This window comes from Sprattus sprattus (assembly GCF_963457725.1).
Source record: "Sprattus sprattus genome assembly, chromosome: 16".
NCBI classification, from domain to species: Eukaryota; Metazoa; Chordata; class Actinopteri; order Clupeiformes; family Clupeidae; genus Sprattus; species Sprattus sprattus.
The window spans coordinates 20,149,785-20,169,192 of record NC_137914.1 but is presented as its reverse complement, the minus strand read 5'-3'; the positions used below and the strand labels follow the sequence as shown (position 1 = coordinate 20,169,192).

At 47.8% G+C, this 19,408-nt stretch overlaps 1 protein-coding gene across 1 annotated transcript in view; it reads right to left on the bottom strand.

Moving 5' to 3' along the window:
- The window catches only part of LOC308377431 (plexin-A1-like), a gene marked incomplete at both ends in the record, with an annotated part of 137,351 nt that overhangs the window by 23,897 nt on the left and 94,046 nt on the right, over positions 1–19,408 (bottom strand). The window contains 10 exon segments of the mRNA XM_080854088.1: positions 211–445; positions 2,938–3,081; positions 3,828–4,064; positions 4,920–5,013; positions 7,287–7,454; positions 9,339–9,475; positions 9,885–10,008; positions 10,568–10,719; positions 16,758–16,954; positions 18,374–18,470. Coding sequence (XP_080710214.1) covers positions 211–445; positions 2,938–3,081; positions 3,828–4,064; positions 4,920–5,013; positions 7,287–7,454; positions 9,339–9,475; positions 9,885–10,008; positions 10,568–10,719; positions 16,758–16,954; positions 18,374–18,470 — 1,585 coding nt within the window.

The following is a 19,408-nucleotide window of genomic DNA, read 5'->3' as shown; positions in this document are numbered from 1 at the left end:
GAAAGATGAGACAGACTGAGACAAAGACATATTGTGTGTTTGAATACATTACTCAGACCATAGAGTAAGAACAGTTCTGCCAATGAAGCACATCTGAATCTGAGTCAGTGAGTGAGAGAGAGAGCGAGAGAGAGAGAGAGAGAGAGAGAGAGAGAGAGAGAGAGAGAGAGAGAGAGAGAGAGAGAGAGAGAGAGAGAGAGGCTCCCTCACCTTCCTTGCACTCCAGGGCCACGCGCGACTCCAGGTTGTCCATCTGCAGCTGCAGGCGCTTGAGGGTGCGGTCGGCGTCGCGAGACTTGCGCTTGTAGGCGATGAGCACGGCGATGATGACCAGCATCAGCAGGCCACCGCCCCCACCGATGCCGATGATGGCGGGCAGCGTGAGGAGACTGTCCGAGTAGATCTGCAGCGTGCCCGGCGAGTACTCGAAGCCACCAGCCCGGATCTGAAACACCAGGACAATGCAGACGTTGACCACACATACATTCAAAAATCTCTAGATGTACGGAGCTGTTTCAATGAGAGACTCCAAGTGTAGCCAAGTGTAATGTGATGTATGGACTCCTGCCAAGCTAAGCAAGCAGCTATGAAATCATCAAGAGAGGAAAGATTGAAGCCAACTATGCATGTTTTGTGTAATAGGCAACAATGTGGTTCAAAACATTACAACAGATCTTAAAAGATCTAAATCATGAGTAAACTGGAGTGCTGGTGACGGCAACTCAAAACCGCCTCATCCAAATAGTGCTGGCACAGTACTGTAGTTCAAAGGGCCCAAGAGCTAAACAAGTTTCTTCGAAAACTCCTGGGGTTGCAGCCGCCAACGCACAGCTGTGTGCGCCGGCAGAGATAGGGGTTAGGGGACTAACCCTGGGTAAACACACTCACACACACACACACACACACACACACACACACACACACACACACACACACACACACACACACACACACACACACACACACACACACACTCCCGCTGACTTACTGATATGAGCTGAGAGAGCCCAGACACATGTCCCCATGCCAGGAGCCCAGTGGGGCAGGCCCGTATGTAGGTCACTGTTCATGGGAAGGGGAGTGCACAGCTGTGGCCTCTCTTCCAGGGCTTGCTTTGCAGCGCAGCACCCCACAGACACATCCAAACAGGGTGCTGGGGAGACTGCTCTATTTGTATCGCATAGATCTTTTTTTCTAGAAACATCTATTTGTGCAAGAATGGCTTTGACCGAATTCACTGTGACATTTTCACCTGCAGCTGAGTGGAGAGAAAAAAATGCTGAAGACTAAACATGGATGTTTACTCCAAGCGGCTGGCAGATGTGTTGTGTAAAGTCATACGCGATACAGGCCTGCAGAGATGGACTTACAATGATTACAAACCAAAAATGAATTTACTGGTAGTATGATTCTGTTGAGCAAGTTTGTGACCCATTTCTATCCATTTCAGTAACATTTATTTAAAAGTAATTGAATAAGTGACTGAGAAGAAGTCTGTAAGAACCGGTGGGTTGAGTGGAATAGATGATGATTACATGAGCTCAGGTGAAGTGTGAAGCTGGAAGCGAGGCTTTGTGTCATTCAATGGACTCAGTGAGCTGAAGTCCAGCAGGTTGTATTGTGCTACAATGAAAGACTTGAAGACAGACTGTTTGAATTGTTGCTGAATAAATGGAAGTCTAATAGGTTTAATATAATTGACTAAATTGACTTAAACCTACCAGTGGTAACAATAGTAGATTGTTAGGGGTGCATAACAACAAATGTAAATGTAGCTCTAAGAGCAGGTGTGTGTGTGTGTGTGTGTGTGTATATATATATATACATATACATGTATATAAACACACACAGTGTGTGTGTGTGTGTGTGTGTGTGTGTGTGTGTGTATGTGTGTGTGTGTGTGTATGTGTGTGTTTCCTTAGGGTAGGGCATTGCCAGACAGGATAGTGCAGTGCACCCACTGTGGAAGAGGCTGCATCAAGACAACGTGCCCATACAAATACCATCAGAGAACTGTCAAAGAGCCACGCAGCAGCTGTGACCGAGACTTCTGTCTTGAAGCAGAGGCCAGAGATCTACAGCAAGGCAAGCAAGAAGGCAAACAAGTCCAGACACAAATGTTTGTGGCTGATGTATAGAATACTGTGTTTTTGTTTTGTGAACTTTGACTGACTGCACTGTGTTGACCCACTGCTCCAGAGTGCTTTTTTGAAAAATCAGCAGTTACTCCACTCAGGTGCAAGACAGATGCCACTTCAAGAGATTTCTACTCCAGCGAATCAGAAAGGATCACATCAATCCGCACAGTGCTAAAGAAGTGCAGGAAAAGGAAAATAGTTCTGGAGTTGTGGTGTCCTTGTTGTGGACCAGAGAGCAAGGACAACGTGGTAGCCAGTGACAACCAAAACTGCACAACTGTGTGGTTCCATCTAGGCTGTGTGGGGCCGCAGAACCTGCCAAAGAAGACAGCTGGTTCTGCTCTCGTTGTTCCACCTACTCCCAAGCCACTGCCTGGCATGTTAGATGTTTCCCTTTTGCCAAACATACTCAAGTTTACATTCAAATTCAGAGCCACTTGTAGTAACTGTTGTTTTTCCTGTGATGCTGCTTATGTTCCACAGACATGTACCATCTTTAGGCCTGCACACACTGCACTTGAACAAGCAGAACAATGTGTGTTCTTTCCTGTCTGTTTATAACAAAACATCCTTTTGCTCTAAATCATCTTTCCAGTTCTTTAAAAAATGGCTTTCGTTTGACCTATATCAATTTGAGGGGTTGCTGACAAAATCAGATGAAATGCCGTTGTTCAGTGAATGAAGTGAGCACTGCCAGCCAGGCAGATGACGTGAACTGGAGTGCTGGAGTTTGAGGGCTGGAAGTCACAGAGAAGGAAGCCAGAAGGAGGAGAGGACCTGAGGGAGAGCATCTACCCACCGTGACTTTGTGCTGGCCGGTCAGGTTGGGCCACTCGCACAGCAGCTGGCTCTCCGAGTGGGTCAGCACGCACGGCGTCTCCCCGATGAACACCGTGTAGTTCAGCCTGGGGTTCCCCGGAGCCGCCGGGACCAGGTTACGACCCTAGTGGCAAAATTAAAACCATCATTAGAACCCTTAGACTAGCAGTAAATATGATAATTCAGTCCTGCTATTCAGTTCTATTGGGATGCCTGTTCCTAGATGAGTTTCTATCAGTGCTCAACCAAAGCAGATATGTACTTAAAGTATTATCATGCAGTTATGTATACTGTATATGTGCAGATAGTCTGTAAAGCGTGTCAGATTGGTCATAAAGATGATGCATTGCTAGCTTCCCCGGGAGGAACGATAGGCAAAGGAATAATGGCGATGTTTCTGTCTCCTGTTGTACCACAGAAAGGAGCTTGATTTGTGAAGAGTGCAGTGGCGGAACCGCAGAAAGGTTGTGCCATTAAGCACTCTAAATGCACTTATTATCATTACCCTTGCAACACCACCCCAATATCAAATTAGATGTGAAATTAATTGCGTGGAGAATGCAAGGCAGGTCTTCAGAAAAACAAATCAATTAATTTCAAAATTGTGGCATCAGATTGCATTTCCCTTTTCTCATTGCCTTGCTAATGCAGAGATTATTTATAGATTTCACATTCGGCGCGGAGGAATCCAAGCGGAGGAGTTCACCAGTAAGCAAAGGGTTTTGGTTAATAAATTCCCAACAAATATCACGCTCGCTAAACAAGTTGTTTCTCATCACTAGGCTTCCAGACAAACAAAAGCTCTGCCTTTATTCCAGATCCCTTCCCCTTCTGTGATCACCCTCTCCTGACTGTGCTCTCTCTATCTACCTTGAGTATCAGGGGTGAGGTTGGCTTCAGCTCCAGAATCCCGGTGGGACTGAGAGGCTCAAACACTGGATCCGGGTAGTAACTGAAGCTCTCGTTAACCACCACCAGCGCGTGCACGTTGTCCATGTAGAAGCCGATCTCGTCGGGGCCGCTGCCCGTCTCCGGGAACCCACGCTCGGAGTCAGCCACCGACGGAGCCAGGCACACCATCACCGAGTTATTGAAGACGGTGCAGTTCTGGAGGGAACAGCACACAGACCTGGGCTTTAAAGTGGGACTGACAGATTACGTAACAGACAGTCAGATTTTTAAAGGTGGAAAAATAAACACTCAAAAACATAGACAGACAGATCAACAAGCACTCCAAACACATGGAATAGGTGTTAACCGTCACACCACACACGCTAACCAGCTGTGACAGAGACGGTATCATTTTTGAAGGCTTTGCTTTAATCCTATAAACACAGCACCCCAGCCAGAATTGTCCGGTTGGCTAAATATGCCGGGCTTCAAACATTTTAGCCAGAGTAAAACTGGGAGAAGGTCATCAGAGCCCTGGGGAGAAGGAGAGAGAGAGAGAGAGAGAGAGAGAGAGGAGTGACTCCCACTCCTCTGACATTTGAAAGGCTAAAGGTAAGCGGTGTGGCGCTTTTATCTCTCCCTCTCTCTTCCTCTCTTTCTTTGTGTCTCTCTTTATCTCTCTGTTTTCCACCTTACAGAGAGGAGAGGACAGGGCTGGAGCTGAAGACGGGTGGACAGACTGTCTGTCACCTGCTGCAGAAACCTGAGGAGGCCAGGAGGACTGTATGTGCAGAGGAGAGTGTGACCTCCAGAGAGAGGGAGAGAGAGAGGGAGCCTCCAGAGAGAGAGAGAGAGTGAGAGAGAGAGATAGGGCGAGAGAGCGAGAGAGAGCCAGAGCGAGAGATTGAGAGACAGAGAGAGAGAAAGAGTGAGAGAGAGTGTGAGAGAGAGAGAGAGAGCAAGAGATTGAGAGACAGAGCGAGAGAAAGAGTGAGAGAGAGAGTGAGAGAGAGAGAGAGAGCAAGAGAGTGAGAGAGAGCGAGAGAGAGAGAGAGAGATTGTGCTACTCACGTGGAAGGACTCGGCTGTGCCATACTTGGCCCGGATCTTGGGCTCTCTGATGGTAGCCAGGTTGGTGCCACTGACAATCAAGGGGGTTCCTCCACTAGGGATAAAAAAATTAAATAAGAAAACACAGCAATATAAAAATCACTCAGTAAGCACATGCACGTGAACACGAACCGCACTCAACCCATGGGAACGCTTGCCATTAATAACATAATTGAATATTACAAGAGTGGTTTAAAATAAATTACAATAGAATCAAGTTTGGAGTTGGGTGACAAAACGCTTGGGGCAAATGACTAATTGGTCCCTTGGATCCAATAAAGTGCTTGAGCACCGACACCTATTGGAGACTTGATAATGAGATTAGATACTTGATATTCCTTGATAATTAGCTGTTGAACCATTCGCTGGCTGGGTACCTTGAAGAGTGCTAAAATCTTTGCACACTTATAAAGCATCACCACCTGGTAAAAAAAGGAAAGAAAGCAAAATGACTGAAAAGCCTCTTTCCTCCTCCTTTTCCCGCCTCTTTAGAAGTTCAATTGTGGAAACTAGGCCTGTTGTCAAAGTTACGCTCCCCGTCTTGACTCACACGCAGCGCTCCATTCCACCTGAGGGATGAGTTGTTATTGCTCTGAATGTTGGCGTTGTTAAGTCAGCCTCCTCGACAGCGCGTGCTATTTGTGTGGAGAAGCCTCCTGCTGCTGCTGCTGCTGTTGCCTGCGTCAACACCAGTCCTCGCAGCTCAGGTGAACGCTTGAGGGAAATCACAGGCAGGATGTTTGGTCGCAGGCGCTCTGCCTCTCACATTGCCGTCATAGCTACGCCAATCTCAGGGAACAAGACAACATGGCTCTTCAGGGCCGGGGCTAAGTGGAGTGGTGATTTCCTCATCTTCATCTCGTGTCAGTTTTCTCACTCGCAATACAGCACTCTCTGCATCCACGGCAAACTACGCATCCTTGTGAAGAGGTTGCCCTGGATCTGAATCTTAAGCGGCCTCTGTACTAGTTGGTATTTTTCAATATCGCAAACATAAACAGGAGACATTACCGACAAGTACTACAGATTAACGTTGAGAGATACTGGGGTAAGACCCAGTGTCATTCATGTGTGTGTGTGTGTGTGTGCGAGTGTTTTGTTTGTGGAAGCCAGATGGAGTGTGGATCAGGGGTGTGTGGTGGGAGCCCCTCATCCAGGGCAGGCTCATCATGCTGGCTGTGTTTGGCAGACTGAACACACAGCCTCCCACTAGCCCACTCACTCACACACACACACACACACACACACACACACACACACACACACACACACACACACACACACACACACACACACACACACACACACACACACACACACACACACACACACACACACACACACACACACACACACACACACACACACACACACACACACACACACACACACACACACACACACACACACACAGTGTCTGGCAGACAGAACACACAGCCTCCGACTGGCCCACACCCACACCCAGTTGTTTCTCAGTTCTTCAAAGGTCTTTTCTTTAGAAGACAGCACAGACAGAAACACTGGAACACTCCCATCCTGTTAGCTGATATGATATCGGGACCCAATGTGTGGTAGGAAACAGGAAACTGTTGAACGCAATTTCACCTAAATGCCTCTGAGTCTTATATTGTGCTTTAGACAGTGCCCTATTTACATGTTTGAATGTACTTTATGGGCCTGATCAATCATTCAGTTAACAGTGGCATTTATCTCATCCGCTTGACTGAGTCCACAGTAGCAGCGTGTGTCAGCACTGCTGCTCTGTGTGGATGTGTGAGAAAAGACCCGGATGGTGTTAAGTGTTTCTCTCTGCAGAGACTCTGGACCCCGGACACTGCTGCTGTGGAGCAGGAGGAGGGCCAGGTGATAAGTGGATGTCCCTCTCTGACTCCCTGGACAAATGTGTGTGTGTGTGTGTGTGTGTGTGTGTGTGTGTGTGTGTGTGTGTGTGTGTGTGTGTGTGTGTGTGTGTGTGTGTGTGTGTGTTTTCATTGTGTGACATCTTTGTGACAAACACAAGGGGGACTTAAGGGACAATGCTGCTGTGAACACAATTTCACATTGATACGCGGGAGGATTCTGACATCAGACAATCAATGCACACGAACCAGAGCAGTAGGATGTCTACATGTGTGGAGGTATTGTCTTGGGCCTGCTCTGTCAATATGGCATTGGGAACGCGCCGTATGGAATGGCAATACAAAGACATCATTTCACAGGTGGTTTTGCAGTCATGGCTAACTAGGAGTCACACTTTCTTTAAAGCTGGCCAAAAAACAAGCAGCTCTGGAGGGAATGCCACGAGTTAAAGGACGAGTCCTCTCTCACCTGGCGATGCTCCAGTCGGGGTCGATCCTGAAGATGGTGGGGTCCTCCGTGTAGTTGAACCGGACCTCGGGGTTCCGCAGCTCGGCGGAGTCGATGTCCACCATGACGGGCACACTGCCAGGGGTCAGCCCCGCCGGGGTCATGCACACAATCTCTTTGGAGGTCCTCCTACAGGACGGGAGCGAGAGGGAGGAGTTAGCCACAGGGACAGCCGCTACCTGACACAGAGGCAAGCGATAGCAATGGATCGGCACTCCATGGTTCCCCGGGACCTCCACTGTAGCAGAGGCCCATTTGACAGAGTAAAACAAGAGTCCAAACCCGGTCACAGTGTTTTCATCTTTCACAATTTCCTCTCACAAACACTGAAACCAAACACTCCCAGAGGTCAGCGAGCGGGTCTGCAGTTTCTCAACTCATGGTGGCTGATCCAGCTCCTGTGTTGTGTGGCAGAGCTGCCTCAGAGCTAGAGGAAGGGCCTGATCTGAGGTCAGCTGCAATTTGCTGACGCAATGTTTATGCATTACCAGCTGTGCATTAATAGAAGATGGCCACACACTTCTATCACCATTGTCATTTTTCCGAAATGTGCATGGTTTCTCTCAAGAAGTCTCAAATCTTGTTTTTCCTGTGTATGTGCTGCCTACACACCAGTGCTGAAGAAGCCAGCATGCATTGAAACATTTGTAATCTGTAGCAGCTAAAGAGATCACGGCATGAATTCCCCCGCATTCGCCACCACCTACTCTTGAAAATCCACTCTTTCACCTTGGTGAAAAGCAATTTGGGGAGGATCCGTCCCCTGATTCAGAGTGGAGACGTGCTTGTAATGTCTCTGTTGATTCCCTACAGCCAGGTTTCCATGGGAACCACTTTTTTTCATGGCACGTGCGCCCCAGAAAGCCTTGGGAGAGAGCCGCATATTTTGACAAGGTGGTTGTCACAAATAACAACAAAAAAGGGATAGAATGAAGAAGACAAAACCGAAGGAGACGGAACAGAAGGTGAGGGGAGGCACAGTGGAAATGAGAAACTAAATCATTATTAAAAGGGGAGCAAACATGGAGATGAAATTTACGTCATGCAAATAAGGCTCTTAACTCACATGATACTGAGAGGGAGGGGGCATGTTTGGCATCTATGCTCTGAGAGACATTATATTTAGAAGACTTAGTCAGAAATAGATGCAATTCTGCCTTCGTGTACCATGTGGGTTTATGAATAGAGAAACTGGCAACATGCAGAGAGTTGGGAGGGAATAAACTAAAATTGACTGATGGGCAGAAAAAAACATGGGGATTAACCACCAAGAGTACACACACACACACACACACACACACACACACACACACACACACACACACACACACACACACACACACACACACACACACACACACACACACACACACACACACGTTGTTCCCTTAATTGCATCCTCAGACAGCGCACGGCACTGGGAGTATACAGACTAACAATACATTCATATGCACACATGAGACGGGGACTAACAAACAACCACATGCTGATGTGCACTAATATCCCACCATTCCCTTGTTTAGCTCCACTGCTGCTTTCTAAGCATCAGGAAGGTGAAAAATAGAACCAGTCTTCACAGTCCAGCCATTTTTGGTGTGCCCTGATACCATGTTGGCAATGGGCCAGGTGTTGCGACACACTAGCTGATGGCTGCCATAGCAATCTGCCTTTTCTCTCTCTCCTCCTGTCAGACACTTGCCACTGTGGCGTTTGCCCCTTCTTTTCCGCTGCAATGCAGAAATCTTGGCTTTCTGCAGACAGCCAGGTAAATGGAGGACAGGGACTTCTCTTTCTCACTGTCCCTACAAGAGACACTGTCCCCAGAAGACTTCTGGACACAGATATCAAGATGGCTGCCCATCAGTCTTCAGACTTCATATACCTGCTGTACCTCATGTTGGCCAGAGCATACCAATCAGAAAGAACACAGACAGACAGACAGACAGACAGACACAGACAGACAGACAGACAGACACACACACACACAACACAAACACACACACACAAACTAACTTCTTAAAGAGGCAAGGTTGGCGGCCTATGCTGATAGTCACAGAGCTGCCGGCGTTGAGGTGACTGCCCTCAATGGTGATCCTGGTGCCCCCAGAGATGGGACCCTGGGCGGGCACCACACGGGTGAAGAAGGGAGACTGGAGAAAGACAAGCAGAGAGGACAGGAGTCACACTGCTATCCACAGCAACATCTCTAACTATCCACATGGAGACTTTTATTAAATAATCAATGCCCATATAGTCTTAATGCTTAAACTCCACACATCCCCTTAGCTTACATCATTTAATGTATTAAATGAAAAAATCTTCAAACGTCCGTATTATTGAAACAGAGGTGATGTTCAATGCAGTTAATAGTTAAACTATGAAAACGAATGATTAAAACAGTAAATCCACCGTCACTTGATTCCTTAGTTATCATAATTAAACCATTAACTTCAGCATTTAGTCGCTGAATATTTTAATAACACAAAGTGATATAAATATTCAGTACCCACTTAGTATAAAAATGACTTCCTTTCGAATGTATTTGTAAAGTATGCTTACCACGAAGGTGAAGGCACGAGGCTTCAGGGCACGGTAGTCTGGCTGGCACTCTTTCACACACACCTCCAGATTGGTGGTCTGTAGGGTAGGGTAGCCAGTGGCATCACCCAGTAGGCACACAATCCTGCAACAGGAGACACGGGATGCTGACATGTCACATGCCTCTGTCCAACCATCCATCCATCCATCCATCCATCAAGCAACCGCTTCATTCATCCATCCATCCATCCATCAATCCATCCACTAAGCCACCACTTCATTCATCCTTTCATTTAGAACATTTGCAGTACTTCCCTACTCCAAACTCTCTCCAATAACTACACTCATGAGAAACCTCTATGAGGAGAGAAAGCTCTCTGAGAGTTGGTATATAGATCTGCGAGGGGAACACTCTGAGTCTGCACTGGGCCATTCAGCGTGTTTTTAAAACCAGAGTGAGAGTGAGAGGAATGTAAAACGGTCAGTGTGGAGGTCCTCGCTGACGCCAGCTGCTCCAGAGTTTGGAGTATGAGGTGATGAGGGACTACTGCTCCACACTCTTCAGCTGTAAAAGATTATCTCACAGCCTATGATCTACCCCCAATGATACGGGCACACGAGGTCAACAGGTGTGTGTGGGAAAATGATGATATGGGACAGACACATGGAGAGGAAAACAAACGTAGGAGAGAAGGCATCCTCACCTCTCTGCGCTGATGTACTCCTCTTCTATGGGTGTGCAGGGCACGGGGCCCAGACGGACGCCTGCCCGGATGTCCTGGAACTGCAGGCCCAGGTTCTCTCCGATGATGGTGAGCCGCGAGCCGCCCTGTTTGGGGCCCGTCTCTGGAAACACCTGACAAGCAGAGGAGGAGCCGTTAAAGTGGGGGAAGGTCAACATCCTGATTCACCACTTATATGCAATCTTCAGTGAAAGCCCTTTAGTGATTAAACCTATTTAGAAAAACTCTCAGCCTCTTTGAGTTCTTTTGCTCCCACTCTGCTAGCTGTCATGGATGTGACGAAAGCCCTCATGAAGGCAGCAGGGCACTGTACCTCACTTTGGCAGCAGGGCACTGTACCTCATGGGCCCCTTCAACCCATCGCAATATGTCGCTTCCTGTTTGCATAACGAAGAAAAATCGCCCCCTTAATGGCTAGTAGGAACAAAAAGTGTGCCCTTTTCCCAAATCCAGCATACCTCCCTGTTCTCTTCACCCCCCAAACACACATACCCAGTCTCGCATACCTCTCGGTTCTCTACATCCTCCAAACACACACACCCTGTTCTAATTGAAACTTATTACTACGCACGAGTGCCGCTCGGCAACGATGGTGAAGTGTCGGCGCGGTAATGTGATTTATTTAGCTGGATTATTCCCCCTTAACAGGGACAGGTGTGGCGTGACAAAACAAACGCACTGACGGATGTGCAGCGTCCGCGGCGGGAGGCCAGCCCCTCCAAACAAACATCATGAGGTAATTATGGGTAATCTCCACCAGGCTGCCTCTACCCAGACCCACAGTTCCCCCTCACCGCCACCACCGCCGCCACCGCTGCCGCCACTATCCCACCCCATCTCAGCCACCAGTCTGGTCATACTCTGCTAGCCAGACCTGAATGGATTCCACAACGACATGCTTTTAAAGAAGCTCTGGGCAGCCAGGCTGCCAGCTCCACCACATAATGACATGGTGGCTGCTCTCACATTTGGTCTGGCATCTCAGGGTGCAGGGTGCCACCCAGAGCACCGAGAGGAGTCACGTGGCATCACAGGGTGCAGGGAGCCGCCCAGAGCACCGAGAGGAGTCACGTGGCATACATTAGTGTGTCTCAGTCAGTCTCAGCCAGGGTGACACTCATGTGGCTTCAGTTTCCATGCACAAAGCGGGTTTGTTTTCCTAAATTATAATGTATATTTGAAATGCTGCTTTAGATTGAGTGCAGTTCTTTTACATGACACATTTCTCAGACAGCTTGAAGCTCAGCAGCAGGGGGAAACCTTCTCAGGCCAGCCCCTTCTCTAACAATAACACTTGTTTTAGTTGTTGTGAGCTATACTTAAGAATGTAATAAGTTAAAAAAAGAAGAATGTCTTTGTTTCATACACTACTTATTTAATCAGCTGCTATATAATTGCAATGTGAAACACACTGTTAAAACACTTGTGCTGCTACTGAGCATTTAGTTTTGCATTTTGAATCTCTCTTCGTGGTTCCATAAAACATGTAGTGCTTTAGCCGGTATCTACAACAACAATCACAGAGGAGGTGGGGGTTGCAAAGAACAGTCCAACCAATGCCTAACAACCCCCCCCCCCCCCCCCCCTTACATCCCGCCACCTGTGCCCAGCGTGTGGCCCAGGGGAGCTTCCTGTCTGAGCAAGAGGAGGCGAGACGCCACATCTCGCCACGCAGCTGCTCGTCAGCTCAGCTCCAGCTCCACCCGCTGGTCTGTCTCTCATTACCTGCGACGCCTTTCATCTCGGCTGGAGACGTCTTGGCATAGACGGGGGCTCACTTCCCCACCCACTCGCCCACAGCAGCCCAACACCCACCACCCACACCCTGCACCCAGCGGGCATACCACCACACAGGCTACCAGACTCCAAACATCTACACCAGCCATGGAGCCAGATGTGGCGAGGGATGCCCTATGCTATATTAACTCTGGGGAAGGTGTGCCTCTCAAGACATTGGCCACTGTCAACAACCACAAGAGGCCGTGATATAACCTGTGGCAGATGATAAGGGAGGTAAGCTGATAAGCTGGAAGGAGGCTAGATCTATTCTCTTGTAAATGTTCTCCTATCAGCCTGCTAGAGCATCCCTGAAACTTGTTACTGAATGGAAATTCCTCCTGAAACTTGTTATTGCATGCAATTTCATCCTTGGTTCTTGTCTGCAACTGCTTCTGAGGCTTCAGACCTTTTCTATTATGATCATGATTAAACAGCCCTGCGATGTACTATGTCTGAGTGGCAAGGGCGAGAGCATGGCCTTAATTGGTTTCACAGGGCTCATCTCACAAGCAGGCCTATGCGTGTGCTGCACAGAGCGCAGACAGGAGAGAACACAGCAGCGGAGAGTCCCTCCCTCCCTCCCTCCCTCCCTCCAGCCCACAGCCCCCAGCATGTTCACGGGAGGCTGCCGCTTCCCCCAAAGGAGACTCCACCCAGAGCCCTCACTCCAAGCATATCTGGAATGAGGAACCTGAAGCCAAGCGTCGTCATGATCCCCTTTAAAGACCTGGTCTACTGAAGACATACCTATTCTGCCTGTACAGACACAATGGACCAGAATTATGAGGTCACAGCTTTACGCCACGTGAAATATGCAGCACTGCAATGGAAACTCATTCAAAAGGTCACTGTGACTAGTGAATAGGAATCCCATTATCATTGCATTAGCAGCTATGTATCACATGAAAGCCATTGGAGATCTACATGTTAATGCAGAAAAACAGACTGAAGACCTTTACTAACTAAAGTCCTGCTGGAATTTCTATGGAGTGACCCCCTGCAAGAACATTTAATTTGTATTCTACAAAGCAATCTGAAGCCCTCTCCCTAGAGTTCTTATGTATGTATTTATACAAATGCAACAACAATGTACAAACAGAGCGAAATGTAATATATACAAATATACGTATATATATGTGTGTTTATGACTGAAAAAAAAATGGAACCACTATAGGATCTGCTCTTAACATCACATTGTATCTAACAGCGCATCTAATAGGACGGGTCAGAGGCGTGTACATATTTCCTGTTATTACAGAGGAAAAAAGTCCTATTTTGGTTCCCACCAATGCGCAATCTGCCTTTCTTCTGTGCAGAGCAGAGCAGCTCCTCTCTTTTAGAAGGGGAGCAGGCCCAGAAGCAGCACATGTATATTTTACATGCTTCAGAGTCAGAACTCATCAAGGCCATGTTCGGCTGACGGGTGGGGGTGGTGAAGGACAGAACGAGAGAAAAACAAGGAGCCTAGCAATCAGAGCCTCCCCATCCTCCTCTCTCCCCCTCTCTTTCTCTCACTCGCTGCTATATCAGAGCCTCCCCATCCTCCTCTCTCCCCCTCTCTTTCTCTCACTCGCTGCTATATCAGAGCCTCCCCATCCTCCTCTCTCCCCCTCTCTTTCTCTCACTCGCTGCTATATCAGAGCCTCCCCATCCTCCTCTCTCCCCCTCTCTTTCTCTCACTCGCTGCTATATCAGAGCCTCCCCATCCTCCTCTCTCCCCCTCTCTTTCTCTCACTCGCTGCTATATCAGAGCCTCCCCATCCTCCTCTCTCCCCCTCTCTTTCTCTCACTCGCTGCTATAATATTAATCTGAGGTGGTGTATGCTCAGAAGGAGGCGAAAAATGCCACCATGCAAACACAAACGTGCACTGTGGGAGTAAGGTGGCTAAAAAGAACGCTTTTCCGCGCGCACACACCTCATCCTCCCTTCACACATATCCCTCTATTCTCATTCTCATTTCCCTTCTTCCTCTTTCCACCCGTGATTGCAAAGCACTAGGAGGAGGAGGAGGAGAAAGGAGCAAGGAGGCCATGTTGTAATTCGTCAGGCTTTTGTTGCAGGTGGATGTGGGAGGAAGTGGGTGTGGATGCGGGAGGGGGAGGCGTCGGGAACGGCTCATTGTCTCTCCAGAATCTCGGGGGGAGCAGACTTAAAGGGCTGCGGCGTCAGACAGGGTATTCATAAGCAGACTGCCAAACACAAGACAATGAGACACGGCAAAGTGAATTCAATTACTACCACCACTCTGGGGGGGATCACTCCATGAGAGAGAGAGAGAGAGAGAGAGAGAGAGAGAGAGAGAGAGAGAGAGAGAGAGAGAGAGACAGTGAGAGAGAGAGTTAAAGAAAGAGAGAGACAGTGAGAAAGAGTGTGAAAGAAATAAAGAAAGAGACAGAGAGAGAGAGAGAGAGAAAGAGAAAGTGACAGAGAGAAGGGGAGACTAAGGGAGAGAGACAGGCAGAGAGAGCAAAAACAAAAGGGAATATCCTTGAATTATTGTTAAATGCTCGGTTCCAAATGATTTTACAGCCTAATCCAGCCTCTAATGTGCACCACCACACAGCCTCTCTTTCTTCTCTTCTCTCATTCATGCTCTTTTCCCATTCTGAGCCACACATTCACTTCTGCTGCAGTAGGGCTGTCTGCTGGACAGATTTAATTCAAGTACCTCTAAGAAATCTGCTTTTTATTATTTGGAAGAGAGAGACATGTAAATGTATACTTTTCTGCCACAAATGTATCATCCAGTATGGACTACATTTGCCACAGCAAGTGATTCCTGACTGGAGGTGTTATTTTGAATCTGAATGGCAACCCTCACAGACATTTCATATGCCAGTCACATCAGCCCTCTTTGTTTCCTCCAGACTGCCACTGCAAGGAATACAGATGTGTTGAATGGCTGTGCAGGTTTGCCATGGCAGGGCTGCTTCTGTGCTCATATGGTACATCAATGAGCCCCATATGGCTCCACATGAGAGGGAGAGGCTTTGGCTGGGAATGAAATGACAGGAAGAGAAAAGAATCAACTCTGGACCTGCTCGAAAGAGCCGTCACCCCACCAGGAGACCATTCAGGGTTACCGGGCAGAGAATTCCTTTTGGCACTCAAGTTATGTTCACAGCCAAGGCACGCAATTCAAAGATTCACCGATGTAAGAGATTAAAAGACAGCTATGTACAAATGCTCGGATGGCACCACGTTCAAGCAAGCTTAGAAGTACTTTGTCCTAAGCTTCATAGAAAGAAAAAAAAAAAAAACACATGCGGTTTCAAATTTCTACCCAGATTAACTCCATGGAAGGTGACAGTGTGAAGGTGTATGAGTGTGTGTGGATGGCGAGTGTATCCACCGTCACACGCTGTGGCGACTAATATTCTGGTGACAAATCTGTGCAGACGGGTAACGCCTCAGCCTGTCAAGAATCCCAGTTGCCATGCTAAATGTGCACTGCCACTGGGTTTGTTCTCCTTTAGGAATATACTACTTGACACCAGTCACCTGACGCCAGGTTCAAATGCATCGCCACGAATGACTGGGATTAGGGCTGAGCCTGGAGAACAGGAACTGGAGTCAGAGAGAGGGAGAGAGAGAGAGAGAAAGAGAGAGAGGGAGAGAGGGAGAAAGAGGGAAAGTGAGAGAGGGACAGAAAGAGAGAGAGAGACCAAGAGAGAGAGAGAGAGAGAGAGTGAGAGCAAGGGTAAGAGAGAGATGAAGAGAGAGGCTAATGCCCAAACTATTTCATGTCTTCTCTTCTTTAACCCAATGGCTTCAGCCCTTGTTATAGAGAGATAAGTGGAGCCGGAGACAGGCGTGAGCAAAGGGATTAGTCGCTGTGCCACTGCCAATTATCCAATATCAGGGGCTTATCGTTCACACAAACGCTGCCTCTCCAGTGCAGATCTGGCTGAGGAGGCATGGACGACCACATTAGCTTCTAGCCACTGAAAGAAGGGGATAATAAAAAGAAAGGATTTATGGAGATTTGCGTCGGCCTTAAGCTGGGGCTGGCTGATGGAGCTGGAGGTGAGGTGGAGGCAAACTGCTCTATGGTGGAGGTGCAGCGGTGCAGCTAGCGCTCACTGCTGTGTCCTCCTATCTCAAATTAGAAATGCTTATTTGATTCTTCAAATGCTGCCTCCATACAAATGATTGCAGTAGAGTGTAGTTTGTAGAGTTGGCAGTGATCATGGTAGATTTCAGTAAAAGTCATACTGTACTTGTTCATATTTTCCAGATATGGTCAAATGTCTGATTTCCCTGAAGTCCAGGTTACAACAGAAGCAATGGCAGACAGTGTGGCTCTATGTGGCTCTATTTCACTGCAAATGGAAGGCCCTGATATTGCAGATCTGGTGGGTGTAGGTTACCTTAGTGATTTTGGGGTGGGTGCAGCGGCTGTTGCCGGTGGCGGCGGCGGCATGCATCCAGCTGCTCTCGGGCGGCGCACACTCCTGCCGCAGAGAGCACTTCCTCTCCTGCACACACCAGCCACACTCGAACCTGGGGTCAGCCTTCAGACACATCCCACAGCTGTCTCGCAGCGCATAGCACTTATACAGGTGAGCTGAGAGAACACAGACAGACAGACAGACAGAGAGAGAGAGAGAGAGAGAGTCAGACAGGGAGATAACAGATCAATACAAGCAAGGTGCAGGAGAGAGAGGGAGAGCAAAATAGAGCATTTGATTCTCAGGTGGAACTCCAAATCAAGTTGGAGGGGAAAACAGAGATGGCAATATCTGACATTTGAGCGAGATTGAGAGTTTGTATGCGGGGTGGAGAAGATTCGCATCGCTGAAGAGGCAAGCTTGTTGTGGAAAGTTACCTGAGCCAGAATTGTTTCGCAATAGAGAAAAAAGAAAAAAGAAAAAAAAAAACTCAGCAAGAGCAGCAGAAAAAGTGTAGCAGTAGCAGGTTTGTGTCCGGGGGCCATGGTTCCCTCCTGGGGACCTGCTAGGACTGTGTGAGAATGCTGAGGAGAGGCGTGGCTCCGCAGACGGCGGGACATCAAAGACAACAGAGTATCTGTCCGTCGCTGCCGCAGACCAGCCACTAATCTGATTTGCCACGGCTAAGCTTAAAAGTAGCACTGCGCTAATTAAGCTGAGCCAAATGAATGATTTAATTACATTAACATTTCCACTTTACACCAGGGCAGAGGCGGGATTCCACAGACCGTCTGGCAGAGATGGATAATTCAGCACTGGTTCATTTAGCAGGGCGGATAGATAGAGAGAGAGAGAGAGGCCTGATGAGTGAGGAAATGGGTGGGGAAAAGAGTGCATCAAAAGGCTGAGCTAATTTAAGACTTACGGCTTATTCAGGTTTCATTCCACGTGGAACTGCATCACATCCCAGCAATGACACTGCATTTAATCTTTGTACGTAGTGGCCTGCATATTACACCATGAGTATATGAAATAGCCTTTAATTACCACCATGATGTGAAATACCAGAATTGTGCCCAATGGCAAGGACTCTGTCCCTTCTTGTGGTATGAAGTGAAAATTGTTCACAATACTACTGGCCTCTAAAAAGGGGGAGCTGAGAATTCAGTAAGCATCCTCTCTGGGTAAGTCTCCCTGGAGGGACGTCAGAAGAGTCCTGTCGAAATCAGTGACTGTTACGCTAGATCAGATATTAGCTCCTCTTTGGGTGCTGCAGTTTGGCCCCTGCCTTCAGCTATTTGTTTTAGGTGTGAATCACTTCTTGTAGGGCTCCTCTTGTTGCCTTTCTTGTGCTTGGCTTCCAAGTTAAGTGCAAACAGCACTGCAGATAAACGCTATTGAACCCAGTGGGGCCTGCAGAGCAAAGTAGCGATGCGTAAAAGAGCCTTAATTCCATTTCAAAGATGCACCCAAGAGGAGCCTCAGGGAGGGAGCCCAGAATTAAAGAGACGTGACAATGGAGAGAGAGGGGGGGGGGGGGGGGGGAGAAGAGAGAGAGAGAGAGAGAGAGAATGTGTAAAGAGTGCATTGCATACCTTGTATTTCGTAGGGGTTGTCGATAACAAAGTTGCCATTCCATACCACGGAGAGGTCGACAGGTAAGTCGCTGATGTCATTTCCTTCGTAGTCATACTAAAGGGAATAAAAGAGAGAATGATGCAGATGGATTCTTTACAATATCAGAGATTCCACAGTTCCTCTAGGCAACAAAACAAACAACTGAAACACAAAGAAACCAGACATCACATTGATATCTGTGAGTCGTCTTGTCCAAATAATCAATTTAACAGACACAGACTCTTTTGAACAAAACTGCCAGAGCTACCAATTCACCTCCAGGAGACTCTTGACAGGTGCACTTAGAGTATAGTCCATTAAACCTCTCACGACTATTCATGGTCATATGCCTACACATATGCAGCTCCAAGATGAATTTGTTCTTTGTTTTAGATATTTTTTATCTGGATGGATGTGCTTATCTACTGACATGGATAAAACGAGTCACAACAACATGTCCAATTCAACCCTCAGCAGTGAATACAATATGAAGCAGGGTAAATATGTATGGAGCACAACTCTGGATTGGCTCTGCATGTTCAAGCACATGAAGCCTCAGCCAGGCTTGTCAGGATTCTCACCCATGCTGTGTGAAGGAGATCAATATGCTGAGGAGAGGAGAATGGAGAAGAGGAGAGGAGAGGAGAGGAGAGGAAGAGAAATTGCAGCCCTGACAACAAGCAACCACCTCCATACCCCCCCTCCACTGCCTTGAAGAACTGGCCTCAGGAATCCCCTGTCAGTGGACTTCCAATTGAGTTGTGTTTCAGGCTCCCAGCCTCCTGACCACTACTGATAGACAGGAGCATTTCTAAAAGTGCCCCAGTGTGAACACTGAATCCAAGCTAGTTTCGATCAACAGAAAGTTCTGTTAGCTGTGTGGCGCATGTTCTACTGCAGACACAACTGAAGCAATGAAGTACAGAAGGATTGGAGGACAGACACGAGTGGACTATTTTCCTTCCCCCTTTCAGCTCTTTTCAGGTGTATACAAAAGGACAAAAGCATTTACT